The sequence below is a fragment of the Sphaeramia orbicularis genome, chromosome 13, assembly GCF_902148855.1.
Source record: "Sphaeramia orbicularis chromosome 13, fSphaOr1.1, whole genome shotgun sequence".
Taxonomy (NCBI): domain Eukaryota; kingdom Metazoa; phylum Chordata; class Actinopteri; order Kurtiformes; family Apogonidae; genus Sphaeramia; species Sphaeramia orbicularis.
The window spans coordinates 43,192,350-43,211,250 of record NC_043969.1 but is presented as its reverse complement, the minus strand read 5'-3'; the positions used below and the strand labels follow the sequence as shown (position 1 = coordinate 43,211,250).

Here is an 18,901-nt window from a genome sequence, read left to right as displayed (position 1 = left end):
TGTAAACAAACCATTTTCCATGCAAAAAACACAAAATTATTTTTTTTCAAAATGCTAAAAAGTGGATCATAAAAAGTGGATCACATATTATTTGATGTTTTTCATCCTGGCATATGTCAATGATTAACTCCAACATTGGTTAATTTGCATTATTATTTTTGGCACTAGGTCAAATGTTCAAAAATACTAGCATCTGTCACCAAGTGTGCATAAAATGCACACCTATAAATCAAACTATTAAATATATATTGATTTATTTTTCTGCTCTAATTTGATTTTATTTTTGTAACTCAAGCTCAGCCCTAATCATACAGATCAAATGGAAGAAATAGCGCGTTTTACGCACAGTTGGGAGATAGATGCTAGTCTTGTAATTTTCTTTTGTTTACAATGTGCACATTTTAGTTGGTGGCTGAAATTTAAAAGATCGTGCAAAAATAAACAACTTTTGAATTCTTACCTTATTTGAATTGTGAAAAATAATATGAAGTTTTTTAACACGAAGTCCAAAGTGTGCCTAAAAGGTGCACCCGGATACCGGAGGGTTAATGAAGACAAACAGGATATTGTAGCGTAGAATCACTGTTATTTATTAAGTAGGGACTACGGATGACAATTAGCAATGACGCTAACTCCAGCATATTCACATGTTTATACTGAAATGAAATGTATAAATATGTTCATTAATGTGCACTGTCCCGCCTAAATAAAGAGAAATAATAATGATCATAATAATAAATAAAAGGCCTATCTACGGAGTACATCTTAGATTGTGAAGTATATTTTGATTGTAAGTATATTTTATTATGTTCTGTTATTTTTCCTGGTGTTTTTTATTTAAAGGTTCAATATCGTCACCTTCCTAAATGAACTGTTTAATAAGTCACTTTTTCAGGTTTTGCAGGAAACAAAAAAATGTAACCATGCCTAAGTCCCACTTTTGACGTAGACAATTATCTTATGGGGTAAAATTCCATAAATCTTTTCATCTGAGAATTTAGGCAATTTTACCAGAGGTGGGCAGTATTATAAGGAGGTGATTTATAAAAAAAAAAAAAGGCACTTATTTTAGGAGGGTGACGATATGGAGGATTCAGATTAAAGTGAAGTTTAACGTGTTTTGTATTTTTAGCTACTTGGTATTGTCGTACCCTAAACTGTCCGTCTGTTTGTCAGCATGAACGTGATTATACTTCAGCAAATCAGCCAATTTCCTTCATATTTGTATTTTTTAAATGTTTTAATATATTATTATTATTTTATTTATTATTATTATTTTATTTATTAACTATGTTTGTATTTCGGTGCAATTTGGGAAGATCTCGGACAAGTTCTTTGGGCCTTGACCTTCATTTTCAAGGTCAAATTGGGGTCAGTGTGACAAATTATGACACCAGTGTTGACCTGTTTTTCAGGTGTTTCGCGGTCACAGGGGCTGACAGATGAGGTGGGGGGACAGTCAAAAAGGGAGGAGTCTTTACAATGTTAAGCTAACTACATTTCAATGCTAATGGGAACCTTAATGTTGCTGCTGTAGAGGAGCTGAAGAGAAACAATGGAGTGATTTTTCAGGACTTTCACTAAAAACAGTCCTTTACGTTGAGTTAAAGGCTTTTTTTTCTTGTCATTAACTTAAATATGATCAAATCCCAGAACAAAACACTGCAACGTAAACTTAATATTTGAACATATAAATAGCTAGATGTACTTAATTGATCCTAAACTTGGAAATTAAAGTATATGTATCTACATGTACACCAACAGTCTTCTGTCCTGAATCCACCTCCATCAGCAGAATTCACTTTCCTCTTATTATCCTTTTGAAGTTTGTATTAAACTGGACCTTTGCACAGTCTGAGACGCTGATATGGTTTTATTACTTATTGCATGTTTAATAATTTACAATCTCTGACTTCATTCCAGTGAAATTTACTGCAGCGGGCCCGTCTTACATCAGGTCCAAACAGCGAAACTGTTCGATGATGACAAGTACTTTGTTGACATGAAGCTGAAGGCACATCCTGGTAAGTCAAAGGAAGTGTTTTAGAAAATAAAAAATAAAACAAAATAAAAATCTTTTTGTTGTTTTTTCAGATTTTAGAAAGAACAAATGACAAAAAACATACAAAAAGAAAAGGAAAATCCCACCCCAAACTAACAAAGAGTGCTGCCTTAAATTCAAAAAGTTAGATTGAAAGAGAGAAAAAAATAAACAAATAAAAAAATAATAATAAAATACAAAGAAGGTGTTTTGATGTGTTGCATTAACCCATAAAGACCCAGTGCTGCTGTTTTGTTTCTCATTTCTATCTTAATTGATTTATCACCAATTTTTTTTATTTTTTTTATTATCGTCTTTATTTGGCATTTTTTGGCGTAAATCATGTATTTTCCTATATTTAATTCCCAGATCATATAGATCAGGGGTGTCAAACTCATTTTGGTTCAGGGGCCATATTTAGCCCAATTTGATCTCAAGCGGGCCAGACCAGTAAAATAATGACTTAATAACCTATAAATAATGACAAATCCAAGTTTTTCTTTTTGTTTTATTACAAAAAATAAATTAATAAATTTAGAAAATATTTACATTTTACAAAAAAAATGTGAATAACCTGAAAAAACAAATTTCATTTGAAAAATTAGTGCAATTTTAACAATATTATGCCTCAACTTATTATTTATACATGTACATTACACACAATGTTCCATAAACATTTGGTAACAGGCAGAATATTGTTAAAATTTTGGAGTTTGGAACTAAAATTTGAACAATTTCTACAATATTCCATCTCTTATTATTAACACAACTACAGATCACAGTGGATCCATAAATGCACAAAACTTTTAGTAACAGGCAGAATATGGTTAAAATTGCACATTTCTGGTTTTTCATCATTTTTATTTATGTATTTATTTGTATTTTATTGTGAAAGAATAGTTTTGTAGGTATAAATATTTTCACAGTGTAATGTTGTTTTTTTCACTTCAATTTTTTTCCACAGAATTTTTCACAAAGAAAATTTGTCGTTGTCATTATTTATGGGTTATTGTGTTGTTATTTTTACTGTAGATCACATTGGTCTGTATGTGGAACCTGAACCAAAGTGATTTGGACAACCTGGACTGTTAAGGTTAATTTTTGCACTTTCATCCTGTGGGCCGGAATGGAACCTTTGGTGGGCCAGATTTGGCCCCTCGGCCTCATGTTTGACACCTGTGTTATAGATGTTCATGAAAACTGAGTAAATTCAAAGTTAATTATATCAAAACAGAGAAAAATGAAGAAAACGTGACTTTTTTCAGCTAAGACATTGCAAACTGAATAGAAAAACAAGTGTGTCCATCCACTGTCATTGATCCAACTCCATGGGTTTTACTGGTGAATCAGTGGTGTAGAAGATGACGGTGTTTCCATGGTAACTACGGAGCCTCTGAACATCCAAGTGGGTCATATCTGATGACCGTTTGCTTCAAACTCGGCACATATATGGAGGAAATTGATATACTGACATCAGCTGGATCGATGCCAAACACTCTTCTAACTTCTGGTCTAAAATGGAAAAATATATCATCATATCTAAAAGTAATGAAAAAATAACTATAACATCTCAAAATGTAATTACATATTTTGAACACGACATTCGGAAATTAGAATTTGTTGTAAATTTGATCATTTTATTTGGAAAATTTCATATACACAAAAATAAATATACCAAAACACACCCAAATCTTACAATCTTCCTGATGGAATTTGAAAAATAAATTAAATCTTTAGAATTTATCTTTAACAAAAAAAAAAGCACTAGCACCTTGACTATTTATAAAGAATTCTTTAAAATAGACTGAACTCTCGGATGTATTTATTTATTTATTTGTGTTAGATATATTGTTTTTTTATATACTATTATTTGTCTATTCTGCCTTGTGTCTTTAAATCTATGGTTTTTTTTTTAATTTTTTTATTTATTTGTTCAAATGCTTTTTCTGTCTGACATCTTGATGTTTGTTCAAACTTTATATGTTTTGTGTACCTGAATATTTGAGTTTCTTGTTTCCCAGTCGTTCATGTTCTTCTGTTGTTCATCTGTTCTCTTCCTGAAGATGTGGTTTTATCAGCCTTCCACAACCTTTCCAGTCAATCACCAAACATGACCGTCTCGTCTGAAAACCTGCGACACTTCCTCAGTCTGTACTTTGACAAACCAGGGACAGAGTTCGAGCCGTGGACGCCACCGGACTGGCATGACAAGTGAGTTATTTCCACATGCTAACTCAACATTTACAAATGCACTAAATCTAGTTTTGTAATATGCTAATTGTCGTTTTAATCTCAAATTTTTACTGTTTTCTCATTCATTAATTATGGTGTTTTATACTAACATGCTAATTAACTTCCCCAAACATCCTAATATTAGTTTTTGTAACATGCTAGTTGGGATTTAAAATGCTAAATTTTTAGTGTTTTCTCATATGTTAGTTCTGGTGTTTCATGCTAACATGCTAATTAATTTTCGCAAACATGCTAATTTTAATTTTGTTTATTCTGGTGTTTCATGCTAATGTGCTAATTATTTTTCCAAACATGCTAATTTTAGTTTTTATAGCATGCTAATTGGATTTAAATGGCTAATTTTTTTTTGTGTTTTCTCATTCATTAATTCTGGTGTTTCATACTAACGTGCTAATTAATTTTCCCAAACATGCTAATTCTAGTTTTTGTAACATGCTAATTCTAATTTATTTCTACATTCTTAATCGAGATTTCCTAACACACTGAATTTTAGTTTTTGTAACATGCTAATTGGGATTTAAATGGCTAAATTTTTTAGTGTTTTCTCATATGTTAGTTCTGGTGTTTCATGCTAACATGCTAATTATTTTTCCAAACATGCTAATTTTAGTTTTTGTAACATGCTAATTGGGATTTAAATGGCAAATTTTTAGTGTTTTCTCATATGTTAATTCTGGTGTTTCAAGCTAACATGCTAATTAATTTTCCCAAACGTGCTAATTCTAGTTTTTGTAACATGCTAATTGGGATTAATTTATAAATTCTTAATTGAGATTTCCTAACACATTGAATTCTAGTTTTTGTAACATGCTAATTGGGATTTAAATGGCAATTTTTTTGTGTTTTCTCATATGTTAATTCTGGTGTTTCAAACTAACATACTAATCGATTTTCCCAAACATGCTAATTCTAGTTTTTGTAACATGCTAATTGTAATTAATTTATAAATTCTTAATCAATATTTCCTAACACACTGAATTTTAGTTTTTGTAACATGTTAATTACCTCCGCCAAGGAGGTTATGTTTTTGCGAGGGTTTGTTTGTTTGTTTGTTTGTTTGTTTGTCTGTCCATTAGTGTGCAACATAACTCAAAAAGTTATGGACAGATTTGGATGAAATTTTCAGGGTTTGTTGGAAATGGGATGAGGAAGAAATGATTAAATTTTGGTGGTGATCGGGGGTGGGGGGGCCCACGGGGGGGGCCACTGATCAGCCTTGGCGGAGGTCTGCGCTCTCCGAGTGCTTCTACTTGGGATTTACATGGTTAATTTTTAGTGTTTTCTCATTCATTAATTCTGGTGTTTCATGCTAACATGCTAATTAATTTTCCCAAACATGCTAATTTTAGTTTTTGTAACATGCTAATTGGGATTTAAATGGCTATTTTTTTTTAGTGTTTTCTCATATGTTAATTCTGGTGTTTCAAGCTAACATGCTAATTAATTTGTTTCCCAAACATGCTAATTCTAGTTTTTGTAACCTGCTAATTGTTATTAATTTATAAATTCTTAATTGAGATTTCCTAACACACTGAATTCTAGATTTCGTAACATGCTAATTGGGATTTAAATGGCTATTTTTTTGTGTTTTCTAATTCATTAATTCTGGTGTTTCATACTAATATGCTAATTAGTTTTCCCAAACAAGCTAATTTTAGTTTTTCTAACATGCTAATTGGGATTTAAATGGCTAATTTCTGGATTCTTAATCTAGATTTCCTAACACACTAAAGTTTAGTTTTTTTTAATATGCTAATTGTGATTTTAATTGCTAATTACCTCCGCCAAGGAGGTTATGTTTTTGCCAGGGTTTGTTTGTTTGTTTGTCTGTTTGTTTGTCTGTCCGTTAGTGTGCGTTAGTATAACTCAAAAAGTTATGGACAGATTTGGATGAAATTTTCAGGGTTTGTTGGAAATGGGATAAGGAAGAAATGATTACATTTTGGTGGTGATCGGGGGTGGGGGGGCCCACGGGGGGTGGCCACTGATCAGCCTTGGCGGAGGTCTGCGCTCTCCAAGTGCTTCTAGTTTATTTAGTGTTTTCTCATACGTTAATTCTGGTGTTTCATGCTAATATGCTAACTGTAATTTTTCCAAGCATGCTAATTCTAGGTTTTGTAACATGCTAGTTGTAGTTTAAAGTTTTAGTGTTTTCTCACATTAATTTGTGCTAATAATCTTTCATTCTAATTGTAATCTCCATAACTGCAGGTCTTGTTGGGTCTTCCTGGTCTTCAGTGGGTACATTCTACTTTATTTCCCCTACTTCCTGTTTCCATCTCATCCCCTTCAGGGTTAAACATTTACTTGCAGCCTCATTTATCCAACCTACTGACATGTGGCAATACAATAAAATAATCAGTATCATTACCACTTCATCTGTTCAGGGGTGTAATGTTATGGTTTACTGGTGTGTGAAGTAATATTGCATCTCTATGACGACAGGCTGCAGTAATGGTGGAAATGTGTAGAGCATGTGTGGATTTATTGCTGGTGTTATTTGTGCTGTTGTTTATGGTATTTTGTTCATGTTGTCTTTTGTTTTTTTTATTCAACGTGTTTTATTTATTTCATGTTATTTTATTTTGTTTTGCTCAGTTTACTCGGCTCTTGATATTATCATGATAATTATCACCATGGTTGTACTACATAAACATAAAAGGCCAAAAAAAACACAAAAAATTTAAAATCCAATTTGAAAAATGTATATAATGTATTGCATAAATAACACAAAGATGCTTGATGAACATTTTCAAAGACTCTAAAAGTGAATATTGGCTCCAAATATTAGGTATATAACATTAAAATTGTAATAAATTAAAACTATACTCAAATACTTGACATAAAAGCATATCTTTACACAGGTGTTTTCTCCAGTTTTCTCATTTTTTTTCCGTTTTGAAAAAGTACAAAAAATTACGAAGATATGGTAAGAAATATAGCGTCCTGTAGAAGCCGAGAGAAAGATATTTTATCACGGTTATATCTAATAAATGTAACTTAAATACAGTCATATTAATATATTATTACGTTATTGGCCCAGTAATTAATTCACAAAGAATTTTTTTTTTTTACCAGGACAATACCGTAATAAGTCATTACATTATTGGCCAAAAGTTATTATGTTATCGGTTCAAGACTTTTATTACGTTACTGGCCTATTACATTTTTAAAAACAGCAAATTTATTACTTTATCGGTCGATATTACATCATTGTCTTCTACACACCCGCCCCACCTCATTTTCATACTTTTATTCATGTTTCTTTGCTCTGGTTTCAAACCGTCATATCTGTGGTTGTATTTGCTCTGTCAACATCAAATAAAAAGTGGGAGAGTGTTTCTGAATGCACTTGTCCCATGAGGTCTACGTGACTGACTTCCAACGCTACGACGTGTTGAAAATGTTATGTGATTCAGTCACAGGGCCGTGACTGCGGACCTCTAAGGCAGTGGTTCCCAACCTTTTTTGGCTCGTGACCCAATTTTAACGTCACAAATTTATGGTGACCCCAGACCTTAAAAACGGAAACTTTTTTGTTTTTTTTAGCTAAATTGAATTTGTTTTCGATCATGTAATAGTCTGCTATACTATGTTGCAAATAAACGTTAATTTTAGACAACATTTAGTCTATATAATGTATATTATTATGGACGGAGGCAGTAAAGCCAGGTGTAGATTACTGCACAAAGTGAGAATTTTATTTTCCTTGGTCAGGATATGTACAGTCAGTCCGGCTTGGATTTCCAAGGCTGACAATTAATACTGAACAAACAAGAACTCAAACTATGAATTATGAAAGAGCTGCAGCATCTGAAACCGACCACAATGAACATTTGACAGATAAACAGAACCACAGTGCTTCAGTTTCAGCTTCACAGTTTGTCTGTGATTGTCTCTCTCAACTCATCGTATACTTTTTATTAGTATTTTTTAAAAATTATTTTTATCAACTACTAGAAATTTCAGGCAACCCCACGTGGGGTCCAGACCCCAAGGTTGAAAAACACTGTTCTAAGGGTTAAAGAAAAAAAAAAAAAAAAAAAAATGTAGCGCTGAGATCATGTATATTTTCTTTCAGGCCACAATTTTTGGGAAAAATCAAAGACCAACAACTCCAAACCTGGGCTGAAAAGATCCATCATCTGTGGAAGTTACTGGGCAAAAAGGTGATTTTAATAAGGTTCACTCAGTTCTGCAGCAGTAGGTGCATTTACGCTCTAATGAGTCTGAATATTTCTAAATTAATAATGACTTTTGCTTCAGATTGGTGCCGGTGTTAAAGATCACCCGGAGCTCTACTCGCAGATATACACTCCACATCCTGTCATCGTGCCTGGGGGGCGCTTCAGGGAGCTCTACTATTGGTGAGTTACTGTGTCTGAGCTGTCTGTCTGAGCTCCCACAGCCTGGCCCGGTCACACTGATGCCAGATCAGAGCTCGGCTCAGCCAGGGGCGTCCTCTGCTGGGGGGGCCCCCGACCGGGCTCCATGTGGGTGACGTGAGCCTCTGTGTGTCCGACAGGGACTCCTACTGGGTCATCAACGGGCTCCTGCTGTCGGAGATGACAGACACAGCCCATGGGATGATCCAAAACTTCCTCCACCTCGTCAACAGGTACCCCTTCAAACACCTTTCATCCCTCATAACGCTGGGAAAAAAGCACAAAAAAAAAAAAAAAAGTCCATCAGTTCGCCGCGGGTCGATCCACAGACTCATTTTGAATAATAAGTCATTTAGCAAGCCAAGCAGTACGCTTTGGAAATGGAGCTCTCCAGGGGATTTGGAGATTTGAAGAATAAAAGACTTTCACTTTCCTACAGATATGGCTTTGTTCCAAATGGTGGGCGGATTTACTATGAAAGGCGCAGCCAGCCTCCATTCCTCAGCCTAATGGTGGAGAGCTACTATCAAGCAACCAAGGATAAAGACTTCCTCAGGTGATATTTAGGCCCGAGCTGACGTCCTGCCAGACACATTATCATTCTTCAGCGGCCTCGTGGCTTTTACAGAATAAGTGCAAGTCGTATTAGACGTCAGACCCTCAGAGTGTTTTATTATGTCTCTGATCAGCGGCATTTATGTCCTCGTGTCTCAGCGTCTTCTGGTACAAATGTCCTCTTATGATCCGGTTTCAAGGTCACTGTCACTTTTAAAAACATATATCAGCCTTAACTCATGGACAACAGAGAGTTACTTTATAGAAAAAAAAGCAATTTGATATTTTCCTAAGCTAATTATTGTGTTTTGAAAATTTCTACATATTTTTTCTTTTTTTTTCCACAACTTTTTTCCACTTTTTCAGCAATTTTATCAATAATTGAACATCAGCCTTATTATTTATTTAGCACCACCTTAATATAAAGCATTACCAAACTGAACATATGGCAATATTGAATCTTCAAGTCAAACTAGATTAAATATAACATTTAATTAAAGAACTAAATTCTATAAATATTGTCCATTAAGAAAACAATATACAGTACATAAATAATCAGTCAAAAAATACCAAGGTTATCCTCACCCATAAAGGCCCAGTGCTACTTTTGTGGCCATTCCAAGATTAATTTTTCTCTGTATTGAACCTTTTTTTTTTTTTTAAATTGATTTATCAGCATTTATTGAAATATTATCTTCTGTATTTTGGGGGGTTTTCAGTAAAAATCTTTTTTTTCCTCTCATATTTAATTCATTGATCATGTAAATGTTCATTAAAGCTCAGATTAAAATTGAGGGTTATTATATCAGAAGTGGACAAAACTGAAAATAATATGACTTTTTCTGTAAAATCTATCATTCACTAAACTTAAAACAAGTGTCTCCATCCACTGTCATTGATCCAACTCCATGGGTTTTACCGGTGAATTGATATTGTAGAAGATGACGGTGTTTCCATGGTAACTAGGGAGCCTCTGAACATCCAAATGGGTCATATCTGATGACCATGAAAAGATGATAAACTGCATTTTACACCAATTATTTACATGTATTGAAAGGATTAATGGATCAACAGGTATTAAACATTTTACATGACTAGATAGTTTTGGTTGCCAATGAATGTTTGGTCTTTATGGGTTAAAAGACCTACTACTACATTGGTAACGTCAGAATGAATTTTTCTCTATTGAAACTTTTCTCTCCTGATTTACTGTCATATTATCCTCTGCATTTTTCAGTGAAAATCATGCATTTTCCTGTATTTAATTCACTGATCAGAGTAAATTCAAAGGTTATTATATCATGAATGAATGAATATTTTAGTTAAGTACAAAACACATACATATGTAACCTCCTAAGACCCAGGAGATGTCAGTAAAGTACAAGTTTTTTTTGTTTTTTATTAAATAAGTGTCTATATTGGAAACATCATGATGCAACAGTTTTTTCAGATGCAGTTTTTACAATTTTTATGGAATGTCCTTTGTGGTGGACAGTTTTTGTTTCTTTCTTTTTTTTTTTTTTTGTATAAAGTTGTGAAACTCTTGTCTATGAGTGTGGACAGAAAACCCATAGCTGGGTCTTAGGAGGTTAAATTTTTGAATCAAACACAGACAAACAATTCTCACAGCTAACAAGAGGATTAAACAAACCCCAGTGCTCCTCTGTTTAAACCAGGTCATCGACACTTGTACATTACATACAATAGAAAAAATAACATCACACCTTTATATACAATAAAATAAAATCATAGCAACAAAATGTCAACAGACATAGAAACAAGATCCACCCACTTCATTCGCCGTTTTCTTTGTGTGATATGTTTACATTCTTAACTGTTAACACAAGTTTGGCTGAAGTCCTAACTAGTTTTTAAACACTACATTTCACAGTTTTCTAACATGGCAGTTCTACTTTTATCGACTAAATCAGGGGTATTCAAATGCGGTCCTCGAGGGCCGGTATCCTGCATGTTTTAGATATTTCCCTCTTGTTCAGTTAATGATCAGCTCATTATCAAACTCTGCAGAAGTCTGATAACAATGTAATGACTTCCAGATGTGATGGAGGAGGGAAATATGGAAAACATGCAGGATACCCAACCTGAAGGACTGGATCTGAATACACCTGTACTGAATTCTAGTTTTCATCCTATGTTAGCCACTTATTACTTGTAAGTTTAACATGCTAATTACTTTTAAATACTAAATTTTTGTCTTTAATTAGTTTAATTACTAGATTTTTGTCCCCTAGCATACTAATTCTAGTTTCAACAAATACATTTTACAATTTTATTCACATATTAAATACTTTTTTGTTTAACATGTAAATTCTAGTTTCCCTGACATGCTAATGAGTTGAAAAACTAAGTTAGTTCTCCTAATTCGAGTTTTAACTACAAAGTTTTAGAGTTTTGTTACATGCTAATACGATTCTTCCTTAAAATTTTAGTTTTTTTCTAGAATTCAAATTTTAGTTTTTCCAAATCTGCTTATTATTCTTACATCTTATATCTAAATTTTATAACATGTTAATACAAGTTTTGCCTAAAATCCTAATTAGATTTTAAACACTAAACTTTTAGAGTTTTCCAACATGGTAATTCTATTTTTAGCTACTAAATTGTAGTTTTCATCCTTTGTTAGCTACTTATTACTTGTAAGTTTAACATGCTAATTACTTTTAAATATTAAATTTTAGTGTTAACTAATTAGTTTAATTACTACATTTTTATTTTCCTATCATATTAATTCTAGTTTCAACAAATACATTTTACAGTTTTATTCACATGTTTATTAGATTTTTGTCAAACATTTAAACTCTAGCTTTCCTGACATGCTAATGAGTTGTAATACGAAATTTGACTAAATACTTGATATTTAGAATTCTGTTACATGCAAATACTATTCTTCATTAACATATTAATTCTAGTTTTAACTACTCTTTCCTGGTTTTCTAAATATGTCATTTGTAGCTTTTTTGACTAAGCTAAATTTAGATTTCCTAAGTTGCTAATGCTAATTTTTGCAGTTTTAATTACGAAATTTTAATTAATTCTGTTGTTTTATAACATGCTAACTAATTATATAACTACTTACTAGAATTAACGTACTAATTGTCCTTTTAACAACTGAATTTTAACATTTTCTGATGTGTTGTGTCTGGGGTTCATAACATGCTAATGCTAGGGCTTAGCCACATGCTAACTCTAGTTCTTCACATACTGATTCTAGTTTTAACTTTTCTAACATGCTGTTTCCAGTCTTTCTTAACATGATGTTTCTAGTTCTTTCCTAACATGCCGTTTTTTTTTTTTTAAGCATTAAAGAAGTTTTTGTTTTTTCTCAGATGCTAATTGCAGTTTTTCCGAAATTGCTCCTTCTACTTCCTCCCACCATCCCTTATAACAAACTAATCCTCATGTTTGGTGTTTATGTTAAACTAATCTGAATTGCAGAGTTTGAAGTGACCGTTTCTGTTTTTTCCGTCATGTTTCAGAGCAGCTTTACCTGCTCTGCAGCGTGAATACCAGTTCTGGATGCAGAACCGCTCAGTGGTTTTGAGGGTAAATGGGACAGAGCATGTACTGAACAACTTTGACGTGCAGGTGGGGTTACCCAGGTACGTCCGAAACTCAACCCAATGAATAATAGAGACATATTTAGGAAACGTGGAGGATAAAATTAAACTGGCTACAGTGAGCGTGTCATTTGTTCTCTTCTAGGCCTGAGTCGTACACAGATGATCTGGAATTAGCTGAAGGACTTACTGATGGTAATGACTTTTTGGTGGCTCCATAAATCCAACTGTATGAGCAGGGGAAACATTACCCTGCTGCGGTCATGGGGGAAAAAAAGTAAAAAAAAGGGATACAGCTGCGGGGCATCCTGCTCTGAATTAATGTACAGTAGTAAATGCTTCAAGGATCATCTGTGCAAAACAAATTAGTTCTGAAAATACCTCAGTACTTTGTAGTAATGAATATTTAATATTGAACACATACATTCTTCAACTGGCTGCTCAACAGTTTGACTGCATATAATGAGAAAAGTAGTTTGAGGAGAAAACACTGTTGTTGTCTGAAAGGTTGAACACTTTGTACTAAAATTCTATCAGTTCATCATGTTTTAACCAGAAGCCAAACATCAATTCATTCAGTTATTTTTTGTCCTTAAGGATTACCAATTCATTCTGCTGCATAATGTGGCAAACATATTAAATATTATAAAATCCTAAATAAAACAGACATTATAGTTGACTCTATTCTTTACCTATTTTTGACTACTGAATTTTAGTTTTGCTACATGCTAATGCTATTTTTCCCTAACATGCAAATTTAATTTTAAGTACTTGAGTTTCACTAATGTCTGTTTTAGTTTTTCTTAACCTGTTCATTGTTATTTCTGTAAGCTAAAGCTAGACTTTTAACATGCTAATTCAAGTTCATTATCAATGTTAATTAGTTTTAACTGCTACATCTTAGTATGTTTTAACATGCTAATTCCTCCTTTTGTTAATATGCAAATTATATATTTTAACTACCAAATTTGACCTTGTACAGTGATTAACCTCAATGTAAGAAGGTCCAGGTCAGTCTAAATTATCTGCAGCTAATATGTCAGTGTTGTGATGAGCTGGTGACATGTCCTGGGTTAGGGTTACATAACATAGCATAGCATAACACAGCATAACTTATTTTGGCATAACATAACATAACATAGCATAGCATAGCATAGCATAACATAACATAACATAACATAACAGCATAGTATAGCATAACATAACATAACATAACAGCATAGTATAGCATAACATAACATAACAGCATAGTATAGCATAACATAACATAACATAACATAGCATAACATAACATAACATAGCATAACATAACATAGCATAGCATAGCATAACATAACATAACATAACATAACAGCATAGTATAACATAACATAACATAACAGCATTGTATAGCATAGCATAACATAACATAACATAACATAGCATAACATAACATAACATAACAGCATAGTATAGCATAACATAACATAACAGCATAGTATAACATAGCATAACATAACATAGCATAACATAACATAACATAGCATAGCATAGCATAGCATAGCATAACATAACATAACATAACAGCATAGTATAACATAACATAACATAACATAACAGCATAGTATAACATAACATAACATAACATAACCCTGCCTTCACCCAGTTTCAGATGGAATAGGTGTAAACCCCCCATGACCCTTTAGTTCAGGGGCCACATACACTACCAACTGGACAGTGGAAAAAAATAGCATAATAACCTATAGGCAACTCCAAATTTCTCTTTGTTTTTAGTGCAAAAAAAAGTAACAGTACATCATGAAAATGTTCAAATTTACTAACCGTCCTTTCACAGAAAATGTGACTAACCTGAAATTTCTAAAGAAAAATATGTGCAATTTTAACACTATTATGCCTCAGTTTATCACTTACTCATGTACATTAAGAACTTTCAGATCACAGTGGATCAACAAGTGCACAAAACATTTAATAACAGGCATTATACTCTTAAAAATGTACTTAATTTTCTTTCGACATTTTAAGTTGTTCGTATTTGTTCAGGTTATTCACATTTTATTGTTAAAGGATAGTTTGTTAATGTAAATATTTTCATAATTTAATGTTATGTTTTGCAGTAAAACAGGGAAAATATGGAGTTTCCATTATTTATAGGCATAATGTAATATTTTTTTGGATTAAACCAAGAAGAAAATTTGGAGTCATTATTTATAGGTTATTATGCTATTATTATTTTACTTGATATTATATTAATTGGTATGTAGAACATGAGCTCAAACCAGTTCAACATCCTTCACCTTTAATATCTTCAGGTTAATTTTTGCACTTACACATTCCTCCCATGGGCTGGATTGGACCCTTTGGTGGGCTGGTTTTTGCCTGAATGAATAAGATCAACGTTAATGCTACAACAGCTAAGCTTAGAACAGTGTATATATAAGTAACAATACATGAGTAATAAACAACTGTACAAAGTGAGAAACTGATGAAATGAAAGCAATGAAAAGAAAAAGACAGCAGCATCAAACAGATCAGAGCAGTGTTTGGACCACAGCGGTGTAGCACAGTTCATAAGTGTTCCTGCCTCTGGGTAGAAGCTGTGTTTTCCTTGTTGTTCTGGTCTTAATGATCCACTGCCTCCTGTTCGAGGGGGGGTCAATCAGCCAGTGGGTTGAATGGGTGGGGTCTCCACTACTGTTGTAAGTGTCCTCAGTGGAAGAGAAGCTGCTTCTAGATACATGTTTATATCTGAAATTATTGTGAACAGGATATTTTACAGCTGTAGACATGATGTGTCCCAATATTTTTGTCCATATAGTGTATAAACATCAATATTTCCTTAAAGTTTAATGGGAGATTTTTCTTCCTCAGTGAGATGTGAAGAAAGTAGATGGTTAGTTGTGGTAGAAAATTGCTATTTACAGTCAGAGCAGGAAAAATATTTTAGAAATTTAGAGGAAGAATATTTAAAATCAGAGTCATAATGATAAAAAAAAAACATGGTCGTGTCATACACTATATGGACAAAAGTATTGGGACATGTTGAATTCAGGTGTTTCTTTTCTAACAGGGGTCTGTGAAACAAAACAATCATGACAAATGTCAGAATATAGTTTTATATATCGTGATAAATATCATATTTATTATCAATATTAACATTTTTTAAAATCTCAAATCATTATGAACAGGACATCTTACAGCTGTAGACATGATGTGTCCCAATATTTTTGTCCACATAGTTTATGAACATCAATATTTCCTTAAAGTTTAATGAGAGATTTTTCTTCGTCAGAGCACGAAAAATATTTTAGAAATTTAGAAGCAGATCATTTCAAATCATAGTCATGTTAAAAAAAAAAAATCAATGTTGAGAGAAATTAAGTCAAAACCATCTCTGAGGCATTTTGGAAGCAAAGATAATAATTTAAACTTCAAACTAACCAATGCAATGATATTTATCACAACATAAAACTATATTATGACATTTGTCGTTATTGTTGTGTTAGAAAAGAAACACCTGAATTCAACTTGTCCACATACTTTTGTCTATATAGTGTATGACTACGGCAATTATGCTATGAGGCTAACGATATGTCAAATAAACTAATATGTAATCTACAAACTAATTAATCAACACAACCATTGAAAGCTACTGTACTGTTTTTTCTTTTTTTTATCCATGACTATGATTTTAAATGTTCTACCTCTAATTTCTAAAATATTTTTCATACCCTGACTGTAAATAATCATTTTCTACCGTAACTAACCATCTACTTTCTCTTTTTTTTTTTTTGTTTTTTACATCTCACTGAGGAATTAAATTTTAAGGAAATATTGATGTTTATAAACTAAATGGACAAAAATATTGGGACACATCATGTCTACAGCTGTAAGATTTGAGATAAAAACATCGATCTTGATAATCAATATGATATTTATCCCAAAATAAAACTATATTCTGACATTATTGTTTTGTAACCCAGGTGCCTGTTAGAAAAGAAACACCTGAATTCAACGTGTCCACATACTTTTGGCTATATAGTGTATCAACATCAATATTTCTTTGAAGTTTAATGAGAGATTTGTGCTCATCAGAGCGCGAAAAGTATTTTTAGAAATTTAGAGGCAGAACATTTCAAATCATAGTCATGCATATAAAAAAATCAACATTGAGAGAAATGAAGTAAAAACCATCTCTGATGCATTTTGGAAATAAAGATAAATAATTTAAGCCAAACTAACCAATGCAATGATATTTATCCCAATATAAAACTATATTATGACATTTGTCATTATTGTTTTGTTAGAAAAGAAACACCTGAATTCAACGTGTCCCAATACTTTTGTCCATATAGTGTATTAGTTAGTCAGTTATGCTATGAGGCTAACGATATGTAAAATAAAGTCACTAATTAATCAACCCGACCATTGAAGGCTACTGTATTGTTTTGTTTTGTTTTGTTTTGTCCATGACTGTGATTTTAAATGTTCTACCTCTAAATTTCTAAAATATTTTTCCTGCTCTGACTGTAAATAATCATTTTCTACCACAACTAACCATCTACTTTTTTTTTTTTTTTTTTACATCTCATTAAGGAATTAAACTGTAAGGAAATATTGATGTTTATAAACTATATGGACATAAATATTGGGACGCATCATGACTACAGCTGTAAGATTTGAGATAAAAACATCAATATTAATAATCAATATGATATTTATCCCAATATAGAACTATATTCTGACATCATTGTTTTGTATCCCAGACCCCCGTTAGAAAAGAAACACCTGAATTCAACATGTCCCAATACTTTTGTCCACATAGAGTATTATGGGGTGTCCAAACACTGTATTTTCTCATGTCATCCATCGTTCCCCCTCAGGTTCTAAGGAGCAGTTGTGGATGGATCTGAAGGCCGGTGCAGAGTCTGGCTGGGACTTCTCATCCCGTTGGTTCATAAACAGTGACGGCCACAACAGCGGCGTCCTCAGAGACACCCGAACCAGCCAAATCCTGCCCGCTGACCTCAACGCCCTGCTGTGCCGCAACGAGAAAACGCTCGCTTCATTTCACCGCATCCTGGGTGAGAATGCGAGCCCCCCCCTCCCCGACCTTGGATCTAAGTTGGTGCTGGTGCTTTTAGCTCCTAACTGGTGTTATGTAACGGTGATGTGCCTCTTTCTGACAGGTGATGGTGACTCAGCTGCACTGTACGACCAGGCTGCCGAGCGCAGACTGGAGGCGATGGAGGCGATGCTGTGGGACGCTGAGAGGGGGGCCTGGTTCGACTACAGCCTGATGACGCACTCCAAACACTTGGAATTTTACCCCTCCAACCTGGCACCTGTTTGGGCAGCGTGTTATTCTCAGCCTGAGATGGCAGAGAAGGCAGTGCAGTATCTAAAGGTTAGTCCACATGGGAGGATTTGCAACAACACACTATATATTAACAAAAAAACCCACTGGGATCACAGATTCACTTCATTATGCACTAACAGCCTGCCTGAACGCAGTGTATGATGCATCTGAAACATGTGCAGTGAATTACAGCAGTTATTACAGAACATGAGCTCCAGCACATACATTTTGAATAAGGTCCATTTGGGAAAGATCAGCGCTGTAGTCAATACTGCTAAAATAAAAACATAAAAGAGTGTTTCCAGGTCGATTTTTCACACAGAGTTACTCAAACTGGATGCATTTGTAAGATAAATATGAGAAAAGGCTGAGATTTTTGACCTGGAGTCACTGAAACTGGCTGTATTTATAAGATGATTACAATCAAATGCAGATATTTTACCACATAGTGACTGATTTTGGATGCATTTTTAAGATAAATATGAGAAAAGGCTGAGATTTTTGACTTGGAGTCACTAAATATGTCTATTTATAAGGTAAATACAATAAAATACAGATATTTTACCACATAGTCACTGATTTTGGATGCATTTATAAGACAGATACGAGAAAAGGCTGAGATTTTTGACATGGAATCACTGAAACTGGCTGTGCTTATAAGATAAATACAATCAATTGCAGATCCATTTATAAGATAAATATGCTAAAAAGCTAATTTATTTATTGAAGATGG

The 18,901-nt window shown here is 33.2% G+C and overlaps 1 protein-coding gene across 2 annotated transcripts in view; it reads left to right on the top strand.

Moving 5' to 3' along the window:
• Positions 1–18,901, top strand: part of treh (trehalase (brush-border membrane glycoprotein)) — a 44,008-nt gene that overhangs the window by 2,637 nt on the left and 22,470 nt on the right. For both annotated transcript variants that reach the window (XM_030151917.1, XM_030151918.1), the window contains exons 2-11: positions 1,924–2,024; positions 4,105–4,252; positions 8,376–8,463; positions 8,561–8,661; positions 8,820–8,912; positions 9,119–9,235; positions 12,732–12,854; positions 12,958–13,007; positions 17,693–17,893; positions 17,999–18,216. In XM_030151917.1, the coding sequence (XP_030007777.1) occupies positions 1,924–2,024; positions 4,105–4,252; positions 8,376–8,463; positions 8,561–8,661; positions 8,820–8,912; positions 9,119–9,235; positions 12,732–12,854; positions 12,958–13,007; positions 17,693–17,893; positions 17,999–18,216 (1,240 nt within the window). The remainder of the gene's footprint in view (positions 1–1,923; positions 2,025–4,104; positions 4,253–8,375; positions 8,464–8,560; positions 8,662–8,819; positions 8,913–9,118; positions 9,236–12,731; positions 12,855–12,957; positions 13,008–17,692; positions 17,894–17,998; positions 18,217–18,901) is intronic.